This window comes from Sciurus vulgaris (genome assembly GCF_902686455.1).
Source record: "Sciurus vulgaris genome assembly, chromosome: 2".
Lineage (NCBI taxonomy): Eukaryota > Metazoa > Chordata > Mammalia > Rodentia > Sciuridae > Sciurus > Sciurus vulgaris.
The window spans coordinates 122,339,813-122,363,602 of NC_136462.1; the positions used below are offsets into that span (position 1 = coordinate 122,339,813).

The 23,790-nt window shown below is 38.2% G+C and overlaps 1 protein-coding gene across 2 annotated transcripts in view; it reads left to right on the top strand.

Moving 5' to 3' along the window:
- PEAK1 (pseudopodium enriched atypical kinase 1) overlaps positions 1 to 23,790 on the top strand; it is a 165,421-nt gene that overhangs the window by 110,630 nt on the left and 31,001 nt on the right. For both annotated transcript variants that reach the window (XM_079128856.1, XM_079128855.1), the window contains one exon: positions 10,073 to 10,263. In XM_079128856.1, coding sequence (XP_078984982.1) covers positions 10,073 to 10,263 — 191 coding nt within the window. The remainder of the gene's footprint in view (positions 1 to 10,072; positions 10,264 to 23,790) is intronic.

Below are 23,790 nucleotides of genomic sequence, written 5' to 3' on the forward strand. Positions count from 1 at the left end.
TATTATGCTCTAGTTATACCTTACTTTGCATTATTTCTACTTCTTACTAAGAGAATTCTATCAAAGTCATCTCTTCAAATTTAGGACAGTGTGGCCCCTAAAGATCAAATTCCTGCTTCTCATAAAGGAAAAACAATGGGACAGAAGCTCCAAGTAGCTACTTGCTCCCCTGATCAGATGTTCTTTTGCTCTAAAGAAACTTCTGGACTATCAGAATGCATAAAGATCATACCTACATTTGTTGGATATATTTTTTCCTAGAGTTAGATTACATCTTTGCTGTTGAATTTTTAAATAATCTTGTAGAGGAAACTGATAATTATCTTATTTCATAGGAGTCACAGAGTGATGCAGAATGGTTAAGAGTATGTGCACCATGATGGGTATGTCTTCAGACAGCTTTATGTTTCTTTTCCTTTTGGGGATCCAAAAAGTAGTAAACTGACTTTCTTATAATTTCCTAATGAATAGGTTCAAAACTGAAGAATCAAACTGAGAACTCCCCACTTGGATCAGTTTTATATGCTTGCTCCCTAATGAATATGAAGTTAAATAACAGTACTTGTGTAATTCTTACACTTTCCCACCTATTATGTCAGAGCTGTCCTAACAGCTCTGACTATGCATCCTTCCTATTAGATAGGGAATTGAGAGAGACAGGATCATTAATACTCCCAGGGCCACTCTGCAAGTAGGTACAAAGTCAAATTGTGACTGCAGGGGCAGTTAGGACCCCTAAGTGGTTTTTGTTGCACTATTGGTGGTGATTATTGAGTCTGTTAGTGTCTTCTTTGCCATCTATTAAAGTCAGCCTGAGCATAGCCAGGCACATCTGTGACCACTAAGGGCCACAGTGATGTGTACTGATTCATTGACCTGTCAAGTAGTCTCCAAGTACCATTGGCACAATTGTTCATTCTCTTGAAAGCACTCTGTGTGAATGTCCTAATTAATACCTACTCCTATAAATGTCACTATACCCAGTTTACAGATAAATAATGGGAGACATGGACAGAGTAACATTGGTGGCAGAGCTAAAATTAAATTTGAGTTTCTAATTTCTAGGCATGTCTTTAGACCTCTAGGCACAGTTTCAGTAAGTGATTATTTAATATAACTGCAGTAGAGTATTGATTAGAGTCATCAGGTGGATTTAAAGATTTAATTCCAGGACAGATAGTTTATTCTCATGTAGTATCTCTAGAACAATGATCTCTTAATATCAGAAAAAGTTTCACTTTAAAAAAAAAATAATACCTATGGTACACTGATCATTTCTCTATCAACACCTCTAATTTTCACAAGGTGAAATAGTCTTAAGAATCAACTAGCTGGTTTTTCTCTGCATCTGGTATATGATTAAAGCTCCACTCAACATCTGGAAAGATATCTTATTCATCTCTCTTCCTTGTGGAAGGAGAGTTCCCCAGTGCCATTTGCTTGTTCTACACTGAAACTTCTTCTAATCCCTTTTTCCAGTGGTGTTACAGGCAAAAATTCTCCTGGTGGGTGGAATGTGGAAACAGATCTTGATGACTTCCCCCTGTGCCTTGCTTCCCCAGTGTCACCTAGTTTCATTTAGCCAAAACCACTTACTAGGTGCTTTCTGTAATCCTCAGTCCCCTACATGGGTGTTCTGAGAAGGAAGCACCCTAGGATAGTAAGATGTCATGGATAGTAGAGGATGGGAATAATCTTTGAAGACTGACTGAGTTTAGAATAGATGGGCTTACCTGACGCCCAGATTGTGTCCTGGAAAGTTTGAAATAAGGGTGAAAACGTGTAGCCCTGTTGAGAAGGACCTATAGACCCTTCTGGGTGGCCATGAAGATCTGTGGATGCTGTGAAACACAGGAATAGCAGATCAAAAGAGGCATTTCAGGAAGAGGATCTTGGCAGGATGGGTAGAAGGTAGAGGCATTGTGGTTCCTTTTCTGGTAGCAGCTTTTAGTCACAGAGGCCTGTCCTTCATGCTCACCTTTGTCCTCTTTTGATAGAATAACTGAGACATTACTGCATGCTGGGACACTTACTGCTGGTATCTCAGATGTTGTTTCTTACTTTTAGAGTAGTCTTCAGCCAGCCAGAACTTATACCAAAATCATAAATGTCATGCTAGGTCAAATCTTCATTTCCTAACATTTTGTGAGTGTGATAATTGTATTCTAAGAATAAACCTCAAAAGGTCACTAATGGTTTCAAAGTCTTACTCCATTACTCCCTCATTTTTGTTGTTGTTGCCTATTTATGAATTTCCCATCAGCCTATTTAAATTATTCTATTTCCCCATTTCTGCTTGTATCACTTCTGAGGAATGATGTTCCATTACTTAAAATGTTCCTACTCACTTTTCATACCTTGTTCCCTCTGTACTTATTTCCCTTTTCACTCTGGAAGAAGGAGGCAGTGAAAGTAGTTTCTTGGTGTGTAGTCCTAGAACCAGCTACTTCAGGAGCTCCTGGGGCAGACAAATGCCAATTCCTGGGCCATACCCCTGGGCTGTTAAATCTGTTCCTAGAGGTGAGAACTGAGAATCTGCATGTTAAACAAGCTTCCCAGGTAAATATCAGGTATGTTAACATTTGATAACCATTGGTGTATTCATTTAAAATATAGACTTTAAAGTTACCCAGATCTGAGTTTAAATCTTGCTTATGCCACTTATTAGCTGTGTCATTTTGAACAAATTAATTGAACTCTGCTTATCAGTTTCTTTATCTGTAAACTAAGAGGCAGAATCTGTAGCTCTTTAGAAATCAGACTCTACAGCTAATGTGTAGTATTTGCATCTCAGCTCCACAGTTACTAGCTGCTTTACCCAAGGCAAGTGACTAAACCTGTCTAGGTAATAATTTCTTCATTTGTAAAACACAGATAATTACCTGCCTAGTAGGTTGTTATAAGACTTAACTGAATTTATGTAGAGTTTCAAAAAAGGAAAAGGATTGCCCCCAGGGCACCTTTGATAATGTCTGGTGCCATTTTTTTGTTGTCACAACTGGGGACACAGTCAGTGGTTCCAATGTCTAGTGGATAGAGGCAAGAAATGCTGGTAATGCCCCACTATGTGGACAGCCCTCTACAACAAAGAATAATCTGGCCCAAAATGTCTGCAATACCACTTTTGAGAAACATGGCTTAGAACAGGCACAAAATAAGCACTATGTAAATTTTTACATATTATTATCACTATTATGGGAATAACAAGCCTTCCTTAGAGTGTTATTCTTAGAAGATATATGTTTAAGTACAATGCCTAGCACTCAGTAAATGTAGAGGTGGTGGTAGAGGTGATTATTATTAGTAAGTCCTATTTACAAACATTCTAAACTAGAACATTTTCTATTTAAAGAAATTATTTTGTAGTGTAAATAATGACTTTTTGGTTTGTTTTAGAATTTTGCAAAGTAGAACACATCTGTTATCATTATCATATTTCAATCTCTGATACACCCTTTTCAAAGACTTTTACTTCTTTGACATCATAATTAAGCATTTATTGAATCTCCACAATATGCCAAGCTTGCTTTCTGCCACCAGTATGCTAGAAAAAACATGGGCATTAGAACTTGACAGTATCAGATCACATCCCTACACTATCATCCAAGTACACTTGTAACCTTAGGCTGTTTATTTTACTTCTTTCAATCTCAGCTTTCTCATCTATAAAATGAGAATAATTGCATCTACTTCTTGGGGTATTTTTTTGTGAAATAAATGGAAAAGTGCACAGCTCGTTCAGAATTAATCAGGAGTTATGTTCTGAGTACTTTTAGGTCCCATTCCCCTCCTGCAGCCATTCCCTCAAGGAGCCTGCCATAGTTTTGGAGAGGTAAATGTACATGCACGTCTCCCTGGTTCTGACTCAAAGGAAAGAGGGAGGTAAAACAAGTGTGGGAAAAGTGTACTTGCTTCTCCAGTGCTTTTGGGCATATGGGGAAAGTTCAGGACTCCTTAGCCTGAACTAACAAGGGGTTAGTCCCCTTAGTAAGGCCTGTGGATATTTTCTTCTAAGATCTTGCTTTATGGAGAAATGTCCATTAATATCTCATCACATTCTTCAGAAGTGAGCCAAGGCTGAAATGGATTGCTGAGGAGCTACTTCTGTGCCTCCCTGATTGAGAATGGCAACCTTATTTTATGGCTCTTTTTTAAAATTAATTTATCTTTTCTGTTAATTTGCACAGATGCCATCTGACTTTGTATTTCACAGGACTTTAAAACTGTAATTTTTCTTAGCATTATGAGGATGACAGTGATTTACTGTGGCCTATGTTTTTATCTGCTTTACTGTCATGAAGTCTGGTGCCATGAAGACATTTTTAAATTTGCTATTCTCATCTGTTTTTTAAAAAAGTGGATCTGAGCAGTGTTAGAAAATTAGAGTCTATTCAAGATCTTGCACATGGCTGCCAGTCTTCCCCGTGCCAAGACCAAGCCACTTTATTCACATCAGTAAGAGCTACCTCTGTTTTTCTAGATTTATGTTACACATATTACCAGGAACTCATCAGATCTCAGTTAAAGGTTAATCTCAGTTCAGGATGAGAAGTTTGACGTTTTCATTTAAAGACTACAGAAGGCTTAGTGGAAAATTGGAGATGCTAGATAGTGATCAGTGGACACAACACTTTTCTACCTGAGAATGCCAATGATTGGAAAGTATAGCAAAACCAAGCTGATGACCTGGAAACCAAGATAGGATTAAAAAATGTCACATTGGCAGGGGGTCCTAGAGGTAGAGAGACAAAAAGAGATAGTTTTTTTTTTTTTTTTCCTCCTTTCCAATAGATTACAAAGGTGTGGGATTTGATAACTTTGAGCTCTCCTTGTGTGTTGATATAGATCCATCCCATTTCTACAAAGGTCTATCATCTCCAGCAACCCAAGAAATATGCAGTTCAGCAGTCCAATAACAAAACCATGAAATTTTGTTTCTCATGTACTTTGGTCTGATTTTTAGGGATAAAGGGAGGTTTTAAAAGTCACATATTTGCTTATTGGTGGTCTTGGGCATGTATAGATAGGTGTAGCTTCTGAAGAGAGCTGGCAAATGATAATCCAAAATTCCATCTGCCCCAGTGGCACATGCCTGTAATCCCAATGTCTTAGGAGGCTGAGACAGGAGGATCACAAGTTCAAGGTCCATCTAAGCAACTTATCAAGACCCTTTCTCAAAATAAAAATTAAAAAGACATGAGGATATAGCTCAGTGAAACCCCTGGGTTCAATTTCCAGTACCAGGAAAAAAAACAAAAAAAAAAACAAATACTATTTGCCCCAAGCAGCAGATGGTTTGCGTACAAGTCTGCTTTCATTTACTGTCCCTTCTGAAGCTCAATCAAGGTGGTTGAATTTGAAGATAAAGTTGAACTGAAATTGTGGAAATATTTGGATACATAAAAGTCTTTAATCTGTTCTAATGTGGAATTTGACTTGCCTTTTTAAAACGTACATGACAGACACTTAACAGAAATTTTATAAAAATCTGTCTTAAACAAATTTGCCAGGAAAAAAAAAAAAAAGGATTATTTCATTTGATGGTGCAATGATTAATCCTACCACCTGGGTAAGCCAAGTGAGCTTCCCACAGGAGATTGCTTCTGTAGCTTTGAATTATGTATGAATATTGCAGACTGATGAGATATAACCTTCCAAAGGATTCATTTACATAACAGACAAATCTGTAATACTGTTACTGTTTCCTTTGAACACCTTACACTCATTCCACATGTTCAGAAAGATGTTGTCTTTGAGGAGATTATTACATGGTTTTTAAGTATCAGGTCAGACATACAAACTTGCAATTAAAAACCGGTCATTAAAATTCACTGAAGAGTTTAAAGTACAGTCATCCCTCAGTATATGCTGGGTATCAGTTTCAGGATCCCCCATGAATACCAAAATTCTTAGATTCTTGAGTCCCTTATGTAAAAGAGTGTGGCATTTACATATACCTACACTTATCCTCTTGGAGACTTTAAATCATCTCTCGATTATTTATAATAATCTAATACAGTTTGAGTGCTGAATAAATAGCATTCTACTGTTTTGTTTAGGCAATAATGGCAAGGAGAGAAAAGATCCATTCATGATCAGTATAGACCCAAGCTTTTGTTGTTGTTAATTTGTTTTGTTAATGTTCTCATTGTATGGTTGGTTGAATTTGAAGATGTGGAACCCAAGGATATAGAGGGCTTACTGTACAGTCAAATGTATGTTGTTTTTCATTAGGAAAATAGAATGATCGCTGAGGGACTAGGCAAAGAGTAGGCTAAGTTAGGGTTTAGGGTTTAACTCAATCTGAAAATTAAGAACCTAGATATCAAAACACTGTAGTTGTTACAGACTTTCCACCTTGCACTATAGGACTAAGGATTGTTTCATCTTGAATTTTTTTTTTTTTTTTTTTTTTTTTTGGTGCTGGGGATAGAACCCAGGGCCTTGTGCTACAAGGCAAGCACTCTACCAACTGAGCTATCTCCCCAGCCCTCAACTTGAATTTAAATAGTAGAGCTAGAAAAGCTTTAACTTCCTCTTTGTGGACCATTTATCACTTAACAGATCTGTTTTATAGTAATGAATATTAAATGGTATTTACCCTGGAAAAAAAAATCTGGTTATCCTGGTCATTATTTTAATTTTCATTTAAAGAATTTTTTACCATCTGACCCATGGATGAAATGTATTTTCCATTCTTCCATTTCTCCTATCTGATGGTGTCAAGTTTGTTTAGAAGATAAAAGTATTAGGGAAGTAAAACCTAAGTGTGATTCTCACTTTGGTGGCGTTTTCACCAGAACATTAAACATTTCCCAGTGAAATGGTGGTGCAACACTTTTTTAGGAGATAAAACCAGTGTTTGTGAAGTATCATTTAGTATTTGGGTTTTCTGGGCTGATGTCTGAAGAGAAAACAAAATCAATGGTCAAAAATTAAATTCCCTTATAAAATTAATATGGCTAATGATAACTTAATAGTAAGACCTTACTTTCTTTTCTCTTCCTAAATGATTTCTCTGTTTATGTGATTTATACATGGGAACTAAGTCATTCTTCTGTGATGTTATTCTCAGCCCTTTTTCATTTTGTAGTTTTAGCATGTTACCATACCTAAGTATGAATTCTCAAAGCCTCTCCCTTTTCCTCCGTTATTATTGTAATGATACAAAGAGTTGTTCTTCCTTCAAGCATTAAGACATGACATATCATTGTGATGTATTTTTTAAAAAATTCTTGCTTCTATTAGACATTGCTGTAACTGTAGGTGCAGATAAAACATTTTACCATCCATTTGCAAATCACATGATTTTACTTTTATCAACTCTTTGTATATTCTTTGTAGTTGACAATTATTTTAATTGATGACTTAATATCCTAGTACATTTATTTAAAATGTTTGTCTAAAAACTAATCTTCATCTGGAATGTAGGCTGTGCTACCCTGATCCTCAAAGAGTTAACAAAAACTAGCTTTCACTATGCTTAGCTCCCTAGAGGTAATTTGGCACATTTCCCAGACCAAACCCCTAAGGTAAAGGTCAAGGTGCAGTGGATGTTAAGGTGCAGAATTCAAGGCTCTTCTTATAGCCTGCCCCACTTGTAGCTCTGCAGAACGCGGTGGACTCTGGTTTATCAGAATTTCAGAACATGATTTAAAAAGTCTCAAGAAGACCCTGTGAAATTTTTCCTTAATGGGGAATTGTGTGAGTGAGTACAGTGGGTGAGTCTTTGATATTTCATGTTTTTTACCATCTGTGTTTTGCTTTGCTAAGGCCTTCAGAGCACAGAGCTGTGTTATATATATGTGGAGCCGGTCCGGGGAATTCCTCATAGGCTAACAGCAGCTACTCTTTCAGGAGTTTTCACAGTAACTGAACTTCCTGGAAAGTAGCCCATTGCCTGGGAGGAAAACAGACTTGTGAGAATGGAGTCATGACATCTGAAGGTTTTACCAACAGTTTCGACACATGCAAAGGAGAACTTTCTTGTTAGTAATAATCAGGAGGTTGGGGAAAGAAAGAAAAATAAGAGCAAGGTTGCAAAAATCAGGAACCCCAAAACAGCTTTTTAGGAAATCTCTAAAGATGACTCTAAAACTGGAAGAGAATGTCTGGAGCTTTAACAATTTTCCTCCCAAAGAAGGGCTGATATTTTAAATTTGAAATTAGAATGGGTTTATATTAACTTGGCCAGCAAAGAATATTTGCTCTCTCCTGAAGCTGTTGATAACTACTCAGTGAATATACAGTCTTGATGCTAAGTGATGCCTGAGAATGTCTTGAAGTGTTCTTTTGCTTTACCTTTGCTAATGCATGATAGTGGAGCCCCCTTGTTACCTTGATGTATATGATATTCTGTATTATGACACACCTGCTTTGTGTGGAGTACGTTTTTTGTATTGATGACCTAAGACAGCCCATTGAGAAGAGACAGCATGCTTTCCCATGCAAGGCCTCCTTTATACAGACTACCCTATTGACTGTGGTGGAGTGATTCCTTCCACTTACCACTGTCCATAAGAGCTGGATCCCATAATGGAACTTCCAGTTCATTGCCTACTGCCAGTGTAGAGAGACCTCTGGTTCTGCCAGCTTTGAAAGAATACTTTTGAAGTTGAATACCCAGCAGACTTCAAGGTTTATTTTTCTGTTCATGCATACATATAATTTCCATAATGAAATATTGATAAGGAGGTAATCCTTCTCCTTCAGATCTGCTCCCTTAAATCTGCAGGCAATATATGTTCTGATGATACATGGTCAACAAAGTACCTCTTTTAAAGAAACTAGTAAATGTCACCATCACTCATTGCCAATGGAAAATCCAGAAATAACATGCAGTAGTATATAAGATGTTTCTTTTCCTTCTTTCTCTTGGCTCACGAAGAAATCAAGAATAAGAGCTAATGAGTGTGATAGTCTAGGAACATTTTTTCAGAAACCTTTGAAGATGCCTGATTTTTAATTTATTTCATTGACCAGCCCATTGAGATTTTTTAACTGGACTATTTTTCTGTGCCAGCTTTTTGTTTTGTTTTGTTTTGTTTTGGTACCAGGTATTCATCTCAGAGGCACTTGACCACTGAGCCACATCCCTGGCCCTATTGTGGATATTTTGTATTTTATTTAGAGACAGGCTCTCACTGAGTTGCTTAGCACCTAGCTGTTGCTGAGACTGACTTTGAACTCACAATCCTCCTGTCTCAGCCTCTCGAGCTGCTGGGATTACAGTCATGCACCTGGCCTCCACTAGCTTTTAGTGAAAGCTTGATTCCCTTGTATTCATAGCAATAGAACTGGCATAGTTCTGGCAGTTGGGGAGTGGGAAGAATGGGAAGAGGCAGCTATATAAGTAAATGAGCAATGATAAAACAAGACTGGTCATACTAGTTTGTGGCCAGAAGGACGCTTCAGATTCATTTTAATAGATGAGATTATCTAGAATGAAGAACTTTCTTTTCCATCTGCCTTCCCTGCTCCATGCATATTAGCAAAGGATGATGCTTCTGTCATCCCAGCAATAAGACCTTCCTGGCCTCAGTTTACCTACCAAAACAGTTGCTTCAATTCCTAATTTGGATAGTCTAATTTCAACTTTATCCCTGGTCCTTTATTACTTGAGTAACTAATGCATACTATATCCTAAGTAAAGAAAGTACTATAAAGTATTTGTTATTTACTGTAGTCTTAGCATACTACATATAGTATAATAAATAGTAAATAGGCTAAGTGTTTTAATAACTATTTCAGTATAGTTTTCTTTAAATAAATAAGCTCTGCCTCACCATTGCTCCTTCCTACCTTGAAAAAAAAAAATACCCTGCTCCTTGCCTATTACTATCTAGTTCTCTCTGAGTTTATCATATCTCCTCTACCAAACTGGATTCTCAATATGGATGAATCATGGCAAATAAAGTAACAGACAGGGTGTAGCACTATTTTTGTGTTCAGACAAGTATATTGTTGTGACTGTAGGACTATTTATGTTTATGGGAAGTATATGTCTTCCATAAGTCTAAATTTTAACAGAACTCTTGAATACCAGTGTGACAGGTAGTCTGATTTGTTTCAGTCACATAACGCATGAAGTGACAGAAGAATTTTCTCCACGGGATCCAAGAACTGTTGTCAAACAGGATGGTGGGAGCCGCACCTCAGTCACACCAGCACTGCCCGCCCCTGACCTGGAAAGGGAAGAGGAAAAAGAAGACACTTCAGATCCTGTGGACCTGAACCCCTGTAGTGCAACATACAGCAACTTAGGTAAGTACAAATTACATAAATAGTATTTAAACTTTGCCTTTGGATATACTAGACAGATGTTCTGTTTTTCATGAGAGATGATTTTTATTGCTCCATGGAGAAAAATTGGACCACTGGAGTTAATAAGTTTTAACTCACATCAGGAAAAAAAAAGTTCTATTGTTTACCAGGCTTTGTATTATACCTGCTAATATAAACCCTGTGCCATGTGCTAAAGATACTAAAATTGTCCTTGCCTTGAGGCATTCACATGGGGACAAAAAAGTGAACTTACTAATGAATTTGGTATAATGTGATAAATACAATTATAGAGATACATATAAGATATGTTTTATATTACATGAGGAAGGGTGTCAAAAGATGCCTTCCTGGAAATAATTCCTGAACTGACTTAACTGGTTGACAGAAGGGAAGAAAGTATTCCAACCAGAGGCAATAATATAAGCAAAACCATGGAGATGCAAAATAGTTTGATGCATGTGGGTACCATAACCATTTAGTGTTGCTGAAATGTGAGGTGAAGAGTTAGATAATATCATGCGTGTCAGTCTAAAACCTTTGACTTTTTGCTGTTTGTGATAGGGAACCATCAAAAGGTTTTAAACAGAGTTCTAATATGATTAGATTTGTGTTTTTAAAGTCTTCTCTGCAGTCTGCTCTATGCAAATGCATCCTGTGATAGCAGGAAAGCTGGTAGTAAGATACCACTGCAGAACTGCAGAAAAACATGAGCAAAGGCGGCCTCAACTAAGATAGTGGGTAGGGGAATGATGAACAGATCTGAGGGCTATTTAAGCAGTAAAATATATAAACAATATATAAAGTTGGATGATGTGAAGAGTCTGTGAAGTATCTCAGATTTCTGACTTGGATCAAGCTGACTGGAGGAAGTAAGATCCCTATCATTGAAGGTATTTAGGCAGAGACCGATGGGCCATCTCTCAGAGTTGCTGTGAAGGAGAATGCTGCACTACAAGAGAGCTGAGCTAAATTATTCAGAGTTCCTGCCAATGCAAAGATTCTTCAATTCTATGATCCTCTTCACTCTTCTTCCTTGAATGCCCAGTGAGTTCTGATCTCTCTTTCCCTTGAATGTCACACTATTCCCTTCCTTCTGAAAAACAAAGCCCAGGGCAGGATACAGATTGCACAGTGTTCTTCTCCTGTGAAGTCAGGAGAATATTATACACAGATCACTAGCAAGATTCTTAAGAAGCACAGACCAATCCTTGAACCCCGTTTGAAAACAGCTGGCATATGTCATTGAAGTGTTCTTCCACCAAGTTTCTTATCTCCTTTCTTCTTTGTCTTTTTCCTCCATCAGAAAATCAGCTAGTGTACTTGGAAGTTAGGTAGTCCTTAAGAAGGCCAAAAGGTTGAACCAACCCTTTCTCCTTTTGGGAAAGTCAGTCATAACAACCCAAAGCAATTGAAAATACATCCTATAAGGAAAAGACTTTCATTATAAAGTTCCAAAAACATTACATATGATTTGGGAGTAGGGGAAAATATATTATAATTTACCCAAGCAACCATTCTGGATACCATTTTCCAGTTTGAATAGATTTTTTTAGTCAAGTAGCTTATTGAATTTTTCTCATTCTTTTGTATTTTATGAAGCACATTACAAGATGAAAGTTTTACTGTTTTCTTACTATATGCCCTCAACATGATATATTAGGAATTATATTCTAGATACTCTTAATACGCCAAAATTTCTTTCATGATGTTCTCAGGAAAATATAGACTTCTTACTAATTGTGAGACATTTTATGGCATCTCTTTTTAAATTTTCATTAACTAAAACTAATCTAAAGTGATTATTTTATCTCATTGTCTTCTCAGTTACAAAGATGAAAAATTAGAGCATTACCTCCTTGAATATTCTCAGTACCTATACATATTATCTCATTCAATCCTCACAATTACCTAGAATTATTATTCTCATCTTTCAGAAGAGGAGAATGAAGCACAGAACCTTGCCCAAAGTCACAGAAGCAGTAAGGGTTGAACCAAGATTGGAACTTGGTTAGAACCACTAGACTATAATACTCTTACTAATTAAATTCACATAAAGGACTAAAGAACATAAGGGACTGTGACTGTCTATTTACTTATTTCTTAAAGTCATTTTTCAGATACTAACTTTAAGATTTTAAGACAGCTGGGCATAGTGATGCACACCTGTAATTCCAGCAGCTTGGGAGGCTGAGGCAGGAGGATCAGAAGTTCAAAGCCAGCCTCAGCAACTTAGCAAAACCTTGTCTCAAAATAAAAAATAAAAAAATGGACTGAGGATGTGGTTCAATGGTTAAGCACCCTGGGTTCAATCCCTGGTACGAAAATAAAAAATATTAAAAAAAAAAAAACAATTATGGTTATACTTAGAGTGCAAAAATACAAGGTTATAGATACCCTATCAGAAAGGTAGTTTTCTTTCTACCTGTTGTTTTACTTTTTAAAGTATGTGATGCCCATAAAATGTTAACCAGTTTCCCTTAAATGCTTAAGTGGTTATATACTCTGATACACAGTTAGTTGCCTATTTGGAAAGGCAATAGATAGGATTACTCCATCAGTTCTAAAGCCGAGAGTTTTTTTTGTTGTTGTTTTTTAATTTATTTTGTTGTTATTTTTCCTAAGTACTTTTCAGGGCATTTGGAACTTGCCTTTTGTAATACTTTCAACAAATCATTTGCATGCAGTTCGTTTTTAGTGGTGTTGTATTAATATTTTTTTAGTTGCCAATAGACCTTTATTTATTTGTTTATTTGTTTATATGCAGTGCTGAGAATCAAACACAGGCCCTCACACATGCCAGGCAAGCGCTCTACCTCTGAGCCACAACCCTAGCCCTGCATGCAATTTTAAACCACACCTTTTGAGTACATTTTTATAATTTTAAAGCTCTGGTAACTTTTTTTAAAAGTTGATGTGTTTGGGGGAAGTGGTCACAGAGATGATAAACCCTCTAGGACACACCCCCAGTGACCCATCTCTTCTCCTGCCAATAGTTACCATCCATTCCATTCAAACTAGGATGGACTGATTAGGTTACAGCTCTATAATCCAATCATTTTACCTCTGCACATTCCTGCATGAACACAGGAGCTTTGGGGTATACCACATGTTCAAACCATAACACCAAGAAAATCCCTACGTTCTGCACATGAACCACACAGTGGCAGACCTTTTGCCGTACCAGTTAAGGATGAAAGCCTGATTAACAGACTTGAGATGAAGAGAAAAAGAAAACAGCACTTGTGGTTTAAAAACTGAAAGGAAGCAAAAACCTCTCAGTGTAACAGCCTTTGATCCTTTTACATATTCCAGAATTATGTCATAAAAAAACACTTTCTTTTCTCCTTTTTTTTTTCAATAAGGCAGGAGATGGGTGGAAAAATATGGAAGAAACTAAGACTATGTTTATTTCTGAAAAAATATGGAAGAAACTAAGACTATTTTTGAAAAATTACACTATACAGTGCCTTAGAAAGCAGTGTAATATAGCAAGAAAAAAAGATGGGTTGGGAGGGGTCAGAGAGATTCTAGTTCATATCATAGATGTGTCATTACCCACCTGCATGATTGTGGGCCAGCTTTTAAAATTCCTGAGCTTCAATTTCCTCATCTGAAATGAGGAATGGTATCATCTGCTTTGTAGAGCTGATAATAGAAGTACTTCGTACACAGATGTCCTTAATAATTGTGAAGCTTCTTTACCCCCCCCCCCCCAAATTATACCCCTCTTTCTACTTTAAAAATGTTGGATGTGCCAGGCACAGTGGCTCACACCTGTAATCCCAGGCTGGAGGCTCACAAGTTCAACTCCAGCCTCAGCAACTTAGTGAGGCCCTAAGCAACTTAGTGAGACCCTGTCTCTATATAAAATATTTTTAAAAAGGACTGGGAATGTGGCTCAGTGGTCAAGTGCCCCTGAGTTCAATGCCCAGTACCAAAAAATAAATAAATAAATATATATTATTTATAAATTATTATAAATAATATATATATTATAGGTATATATATTGTATGTGCTGGCCAGAAAAGTTAGAAGGAAATGAAAAGGATTAAAAATGCTTATTTGATGGTGTCAAGTTAATAGGACAACAAAAATCCAGAGTATTGTAGGCTGCCTGCACAACTGATGACTGAAGATATGAAAAACAGAACAAGCTACAGGATGCCAGAGTGGCTAACAATGACCAGAGAAGAAATGACAAATAGCAGCAACATACTTTGATAGATCTAGTCCCTCAATATTTGCCCATCATAGCAAAACAAAGAGACATGGTTTGGATTTGTTTTGTAGTTCCCACATTTCTTGTATAGTTCTGAAAACTAAGTTCAAAAACAAAACAAAAAACTCATTTGGAAGCTGGCACAGTGGTACACACCTGTAATCACAACAGCTTGGGAGGCTGAGGCAGGAGGATTGTGAGTTCACAGCCAGCCTCAGCAATTTAGTGAGGCCTTGTCTCTAAATAAAATATTTTAAAAGGGGTAGGGATGTGGCTCAATGGTTAAGCACCCCTAGGTCTGATCCCTGGTACCAAAAACAACAACCAAACATAAAACAAAAAATAAAACAAAAAATAAAAAATAAAAAAACCTCAGCTAGAATACCCTTAAAGACCCTCCTTCAGAAGCTCCCAGTAGACTTTAAGACAGTCTTTTTATGCCACTGTAGTGCAATATGAGCTGTTATTGAACCATTCTCACAGAAATCTACTGACTTAGGCAACCATAATTTGTCTTTGACCTTAGAAGTCATACTCCAGAACTAATCTGAGGCCACTTTTCCCTTTCTCGACATAAATAAAGCAAAGTTTATTTTGTTCATGATCATATTAGGTTTTAGAACTGCACTATCCAATATAATAGACACTAGCCACATCTGGCTATTTAAATATGTTTATGAAAATATAAATAAAAATTGTTTTTCAGTCTCACAGACATTTTAAGTGCCCAGTAGCCACATATGACTAGCAGCTATTATACTGGGCAGTGCAGCTATAAAACATTTGCACTGTCACAGAAAGTTCTATTGAACAGCACTGTTTAAAGAATAATAATTTGGGGTTTTCAAGATGGCGGCCTAGAGGGTGGCTGCATTACGTGTTGCTCCAGAACTCAGGATTCAAGAGAGGAGATATTGAGACGCTTGGGACCAACTCAAAGTAGCCGGATGACTCTCACCCCCTGGGGTGCATCCCGGATGGGACGGGGGTCCCGGAACGCAGGAAACTTTGTGAAGTAGAACTGCCGGCGAGACGCCCCTCCCCCCGCTGGAGCGCCATAGAGGAGGCCGCTGGGCACAGCGCTGGGACTCGGAGCAGCCACTGGGGCTCCGGCGGCTGCCCGGGGGAGGAGTGGCGGGGAGAACTGTGTGGACTCAGGACACCGGGGCCTGCCCTGAGGAGGAGGAGAGGAGCGTGGCCACTTGGATTCAGAGAGACTGCGCCAGAGCTTCAGGCGGTTGCCAGAGGAGAAGCCACGCGGCGAGCTGTTTGGAATCAGAACGACGCTTCTGAACACCGGGGCCTGCCCTGAGGACAAGGAGGAAGAGGAGCAGCCGCTTGGATTCGGGTGACTATACGGGAACTACAGGCGGTTGCCAGAGAAGGGGCTGCGTGGCGAGCTGTTTGGACCCTGACCACTTCTGAACCCCGGGGCCTGCCCGGAGGAGCAGGAGAAGGAGGAGAAGGAGCGCGGCGGGTCCTTTGGACTCGCAGTGACTGCATTAGCGCTCCAGGCGGCTGCTCAGAGGAGAAGGCGAGTGGTGAGTGGTTTGGTCTTAAAGTGACAGCTCCTGAACACAGGGGGGCTGCCTGGAGGAGAAGCGTGGTGGGACGCTTGGTCTTGAGGGACCACACCAGAGCTCCGGGCGGTTGCCCAGAGGACCCGTGCAGCGGGTCACGTGGATTCAGAGCCACTCAGAGGGACTGCTCCTGAACACCCGGGGGGTTATCTGGAGAAGGAGGAGGAACGGGCAGGGTCACTTCGACTCGGAGTGATTGATTGCCCCGGGCTACGGGTGGTTGGTGGGAGGAGGAGGCACGAAGTGAGTTTCTTGGACTCCTAGTGACCGCACCGGCATACTGGGCGGCTGTCTGGAGGAAGAGGCCTGTGGCGGGTCTCTGGGACTCAGAGCGATTGTTTGGGGCCACAGGTGGCTGCTCAGAGGAGGGGCCACGCAGCCAGGCGATTAGGTGCAGAACAGGGTCCCAGGATCTAGGAGGCTTCTGGGTGGAAGAGCCGCACAGAGACAGGCTTAGGGCGGAGCGAAGGTTCCAGGCCTATGGGCAAATTCTCTGAGGAGGGGCAGCCTAAGGAGATTCATCTGCGAAGGGTGAGGCTCCCAGGCCCAGGAGGTAGGGCCGGGCCCCTGGAAACTTTGCAGAGGAAGGCAGCCCAGCCCAGGCAGTAGCTGTAAATTGAGGGGAACCTCTAGGAAGAAACTGACCAGCGAGACCTCCCCACCGGGTGAGTCTTCCCTGCTGGGTGAGGTTTCCCACAAGGACGGTAAAACCAGAGGCTCAGGCCCAAACAGGCCTTGCCTCAGCCCACAGCCTAGGTCCCCATTGGATGACCATTGGTCAACAAGTGGAGGCACCTCTGCCCACTAGCAGGGAATATACCCCACCTGAAGGCCACCACTCCTAGAGAGGCAGCTTCCTTGTGGAGCACCGCATTATCAACCTCCTCCAAGACTTCAGCCTACTGAAGGCTAAGAGGGGATATATATAGAAATCTTCAGGGTCATTGTAAATCAACAGAGGAAATCTGCAATATCTCAGCGGTCCACTGATATCTGAACAACATGAGAAAACAAGGAAAGAAAATGCTGCAAACAAATCTAGATGTTACATCAATAAAACCCAATGACAGCATGGCAGAAGAAATGACAGAAAAGGAGTTCAGAATGTACATAATTAAAATGATCAGAGAAGCAAACGAGGAGATGAAAGAGCAAATGCAAGCATTGAATGATGAGATGAAAGAGCAAATGCAAGCATTGATTGATCGCACCAATCGACAGTTAAAAGAGCAAATACAGGAAGCAAAAGATCATTTCAATAAAGAGTTAGAGATATTGAAAAAAAACCAAACAGAAATCCTTGACATGAAGGAAACAATAAACCAAATTAAGAACTCCATAGAAAGCATATCCAATAGGATAGAACACCTGGAAGACAGAACCTCAGACATTGAAGACAAAATATTTAACCTTGAAAACAAAGCTGAACAAACAGAGAAGATGGTAAGAAATCATGAACAGAATCTACAAGAACTATGGGATATCATGAAAAGGCCAAATTTAAGAATTATTGGGATTGAGGAAGGCCTAGAGAAACAAGCCAAAGGAATGAACAACCTATTCAATGAAATAATATCAGAAAATTTCCCAAATCTGAAGAATGAAATGGAAAATCAAGTTCAAGAGGCTTACAGGACTCCAAATACACAAAATTACAACAGACCCACACCAAGGCACATTATAATGAAAATACCTAACATACAAAATAAAGACAGAATTTTAAAGGCTGTGAGAGAAAAGAACCAAATTACATTCAGGGGGAAACCAATACGCATATCAGCAGATTTTTCAATCCAGACCCTAAAAGCTAGAAGGTCCTGGAACAACATTTTTCAAGCCCTGAAAGAAAATGGATGCCAACCAAGAATCTTATACCCAGCAAAACTTACCTTCAAATTTGACGATGAAATAAAATCCTTCCATGATAAACAAAAGCTAAAAGAATTTACAAAAAGAAAGCCAGCATTACAGAACATTCTCAACAAAATATTCCATGAGGAAGAGATGAAAAACAAAGAAGCAAATCAGCAAAGGGAGGAATTATCCTAAAGGAATTGTCAAATAAAGGAGGAAACAAGTTGTGTCAAACAAATAAATAAACAAAATTTTAAAAATGAACCAAATGACTGGGAAACCAAATCATTTCTCTATAATAACCCTGAACGTTAATGGCCTGAATTCATCAATCAAAAGACATAGACTGGCAGACTGGATTAAAAAGAAAGATCCAACAATATGTTGCCTGCAAGAGACTCACCTCATAGAAAAAGATACCCATAGATTAAAGGTGAAAGGATGGGGGAAAACATACCATGCACATGGACTCAGCAAAAAAGCTGGAGTATCCATCCTCATTTCCGATAATGTGGACTTCAAGCCAAAGTTAGTCAGAAGGGATAAAGAAGGTCATTTCATACTGCTTAAGGGAAGCATAAATCAGCAAGATATAACAATCATAAACATCTATGCCCCAAACAGTGGCTCATCTATGTATGTCAAACAAATCCTTCTCAATTTCAGAAACCAAATAGACCACAACACAATAATACTAGGTGATTTTAACACGCCGCTCTCACCACTGGACAGATCTTCCAGACAAAAATTGAGCAAAGAAACCATAGATCTCAACAACACAATCAATAATTTAGACTTAACGGACATTTATAGAATATTCCATCCAACCAAGAGTGAATACACTTTCTTCTCAGCAGCACATGGATCCTTCTCTAAAATAGACCATATATTATGCCACAAAGCTAATGTTAGCAAATACAAGAAGATAGAGACACTAGCATGTATTCTATCAGATCATAATGGATTGAAGTTAGAAATAAATGAAAGAGTAAAACACAGAAACTATTCCAACATCTGGAGATTAAACAATATGCTATTATATGATGAATGGATAACAGAAGATATTAGGAAGGAAATTAAAAAATTCTTAGAGGTAAATGAGAACAAAGAAACATCATATCAAAACCTCTGGGACACTATGAAAGCAGTACTTAGAGGGAAATTTATTTCATGGAGCGCATTTAATAAAAGAAGTAAAACTCAACAAATAAACAACCTAACACTACAGCTCAAAGCTTTAGAAAAAGAAGAACAGAACAGCACCAAAAGTAGTAGAAGACAGGAAATTGTTAAACTCAGAGCTGAAATCAATGAAATTGAAACAAAAGAAACAATACAAAAAATTGACAAAATAAATAGTTGGTTCTTCGAAAAAATAAACAAAATTGATAAACCTTTAGCCACACTAACAAAGAGAAGACGAGAGAAAACCCAAATCACTAAAATTCGGAATGAACAAGGAAATATCACTACAGACAGGATGGAAATACAAAACATAATTAGAAGCTATTTTGAAAATCTATACTCCAACAAAATAGAAAATTTCGAAGACATCAACAGGTTTGTAGAGACATATGAATTGCCTAAACTGAATGAGGAGGACATAAACAATTTAAATAGACCAATTTCAAGTACTGAAATAGAAGAAGTCATCAAAAGCCTACCAACAAAGAAAAGTCCGGGACCAGATGGGTTCTCAGCCGAGTTCTACAAAACCTTTAAGGAAGAGCTCATTCCAATACTTCTCAAAGTATTCCATAAAATAGAAGAGGAGGGAACCCTCCCAAACTCATTCTATGAAGCCAATATCACATTGATACCTAAACCAGACAGAGACTCATCAAGGAAAGAAAATTTCAGACCAATATCCTTAATGAACATCGACGCAAAAATTCTCAACAAAATTTTAGCAAATCGCATACAAAAACATACTAAAAAGATAGTGCACCATGATCAAGTGGGTTTCATCCCAGGGATGCAAGGTTGGTTCAACATCAGGAAATCAATAAACGTAATTCACCATATTAATAGACTTAAAGTCAAGAATCACATGATTATTTCAATAGATGCAGAAAAAGCATTTGATAAAATACAGCACCCCTTCATGCTCAAAACACTAGAAAAAATAGGGATAGTGGGAACATTCCTTAACATTGTAAAGGCCATTTATGCTAAGCCCATGGCTAATATCATTCTAAATGGTGAAAAACTGAAAGCATTCCCCCTAAAAACTGGAACAAGGCAGGGATGCCCTCTTTCACCACTTCTATTCAACATCGTTCTTGAGACTCTGGCCAGAGCAATTAGACAAACCAAAGAAATTAAAGGGATACGAATTGGAAAAGAAGAACTCAAACTATCCCTGTTCGCTGATGACATGATTATATATTTAGAGGAACCTGGAAATTCCACCAGAAAACTCTTAGAACTCATAAGTGATTTCAGTAAAGTAGCAGGTTACAAGATCAATGCCCATAAATCCAACGCATTTTTATACATAAGTGATGAATCTTCAGAAAGAGAAATTAGGAAAACTACCCCATTCACAATAGCCTCGAAAAAAATAAAATACTTGGGAATCAATCTCACAAAAGAGGTGAAAGACCTCTACAATGAGAACTATACAACACTAAAGAAAGAAATTAAAGAACACCTTAGAAGATGGAAAGATCTTCCATGTTCTTGGATAGGAAGAATTAATATTGTCAAAATGGCCATACTACCTAAAGTCCTATACAAATTCAATGCAATTCCAATTAAAATCCCAATGACGTACCTTACAGAAATAGAGCAGGCAATTATGAAATTCATCTGGAAGAATAAGAAACCCAGAATAGCTAAAGCAATCCTTAGCAGGAAGAGTGAAACAGGGGGTATTGCAATACCAGATCTTCAACTCTACTACAAAGCAATAGTAACAAAAACGGCATGGTATTGGTACCAAAATAGAAAGGTAGATCAATGGTACAGAATAGAGGACACGGACACAAACCCAAATAAATACAATTTTCTCATACTAGACAAAGGGGCCAAAAATATGCAATGGAGAAAAGATAGCCTCTTCAACAAATGGTGCTGGGAGAATTGGAAATCCATATGCAACAGAATGAAACTAAACCCATATCTCTCACCATGCACGAAACTAAACTCAAAATGGATTAAGGACCTCGGAATCAGACCAGAGACCCTGCAGATTATAGAAGAAAAAGTAGGTCCAAATCTTCATCTTGTTGGTCTAGGACCAGACTTCCTTAACAGGACTCCCATAGCACAAGAAATAAAAGCTAGAATCAACCACTGGGATAGATTCAAACTAAAAAGCTTTCTCTCAGCAAAGGAAACTATCAGCAATGCGAAGAAAGAGCCTACAGAGTGGGAGAATATCTTTGCCAATCATACTTCAGATAGAGCACTAATCTCCAGAATCTATAAAGAACTCAAAAAACTCTACTCCAAGAATTCAAACAGTCCAGTCAACAAATGGGCTAAGGAAATGAATAGACACTTCACAGAAGAAGATCTACAAGCAATCAACAAACATATGGAAAAATGTTCAACATCTCTAGTAATAAGAGAAATGCAAATCAAAACCACCCTAAGGTTCCATCTCACCCCAATTAGAATGGCGATTATCAAGAATACGAGCAACAACAGGTGTTGGCGAGGATGTGGGGAGAAAGGTACACTCATACACTGCTGGTGGGGCTGCAAATTAGTGCAGCCGCTATGGAAAGCAGTGTGGAGATTCCTTAGAAAACTTGGAATGGAACCACCATTTGACCCAGCTATCCCACTCCTTGGCCTATACCCAAAGGACTTAAAATCTGCATACTACAGAAATACAGCCACATCAATGTTCATAGCTGCTCAATTCACAATAGCCAGACTGTGGAACCAACCTAGATGCCCTTCAATTGATGAGTGGATAAAGAAACTGTGGTATATATATACTATGGAATATTACTCAGCCATAAAGAATGATAAAATTATGACATTTGCAGGCAAATGGATGAAATTGGAGAATATCATGCTAAGTGAGATAAGCCAATCTCAAAAAGCCAAAGGACGAATGATATCGCTAATAAGTGGAGGTTGACACATAATGGGGGGGAGGGAAGGGTTAGAGTTAGGGTTAGGGAGGGGGGCAAGTATGGAGGAAGGAACTACTGTATAGAGGGTAAAGAGGGGTGGGAGGGGTGGGGGGAAGGGAAAAAAATAACAGAATGAATCAAACAACATTGCTCTATGTAAATTTATGATTACACAAATGGTATGCCTTTACGCCATGTACAAACAGAGAAACAACATGTATCCCATTTGTTTACAATAAAAAAAAAAAAAAAAAAAAGAATAATAATTTGGAAGATTTACATGGTCTTATATGTTACATAAAAATCACACTGGTCCTTAGGCAACTTGACAACTCCTTTGAAGTTGTCCTTGACAACTTGACAACTCTGGGTAGTGGTCATATGAAACCAGTGAACAAACTCTGACCTGCAATACCTTAGTCCTCCCCAAACTGGATTTTAGAGGGTATCAGTCATCCAAAATGAGTTTCCAAAGAAATGATAGGATATTTTTGTCTTTATCAAACCTTCAACATTTTCCCTTGTTTCTTATGTCTAGAAGAAAGATCACTGGTTGTTTTTTTTGTGGCGTATCTGACTACCTTATTAGCATGCTTTAAAATCAGGAGCATGTAATGAGTTCTACTCTGTTGGAAATAAGTTGGTGACTTTAGCTGTCCTTCATTCACTTCATCACTAAGTACTCTGTACGTTATTTTTTTAAAAGATCTATCGAGTCTCCCTCTACTTGACAGATTTTTGACTTGTTCCTCTTTCTGTATCCCTACAACCTAGAACATTATCTAAAACACATAGGAGGTGCTAAGAATATGTTTGAATAAATGAGCTAAAAATGATTGTTATATTTAACTTTTTGAAGATTCTCAGATGAGGGAAATCTGACTCCCCAGGAAAATTCATGTAGGAAAATTTCAGGTTACAGTTTATGTGCTCCATTAATCAGATGACTTTTTTTTTTCCTAATGAGGTACTTAATATTTGAGTTTCCCTAATTAAGGAATTATATGTCCCCACAAGAAACTATCCACGTTTCTCATTTTACTTATTTGATCATGTCTTTAGCACTGCACCCTTCTAACTCTGAAAGAAAACACTTAACAACATTCTGTCTCCAGAATATATATATATACTTTAAAGAATGTCATTACATTACTGGCCTTTGTGTTATAATTATGGAATGATGTCATTATAAATGCCAGCTTTTAAAAAGTCATTCTGAAGAGTATATTACCATTCATTCACTCAACAAATAATTATTGAAAAGACATTATTCCACACACTGCAGTTAATTATTTGACCAAAGATTAAATAATTTCACAGTTCTAGATTATCTGAATGTTTAAAAAAAAACTGAGGTTGACAACTTTGAACATTTGTTTGAGCATTTGTTGTACTTCCTAAAATTGTAATTATTTCTATTTTAGGAGAAATCATAGACTATGTCTCTAAGTTATCTGCATCCACATTTAAAAATAGTTTCCCATATCCTGGAATTAGTTGGCAGTGGTGCAATATTCATATTACATGGATAACTTACCCCCAAATAAATAATCTGTTTTTGGAGTTTTCACTAGTGGGACCATACGAACATTGAATCTTTCAGCTGCTACACCACTGACATTCTTTAAAGTGGTCTTTCTATTCATTTGAGGCTAAGTCCTAAGTGATCTTTGGATGTCAGCTTTGTTTTACTGTTTGACATGAAGTTGATGTCCTTTGTGGCTTGCCAATCATTGATTATGTTTAACTGTAGTAGGGCCC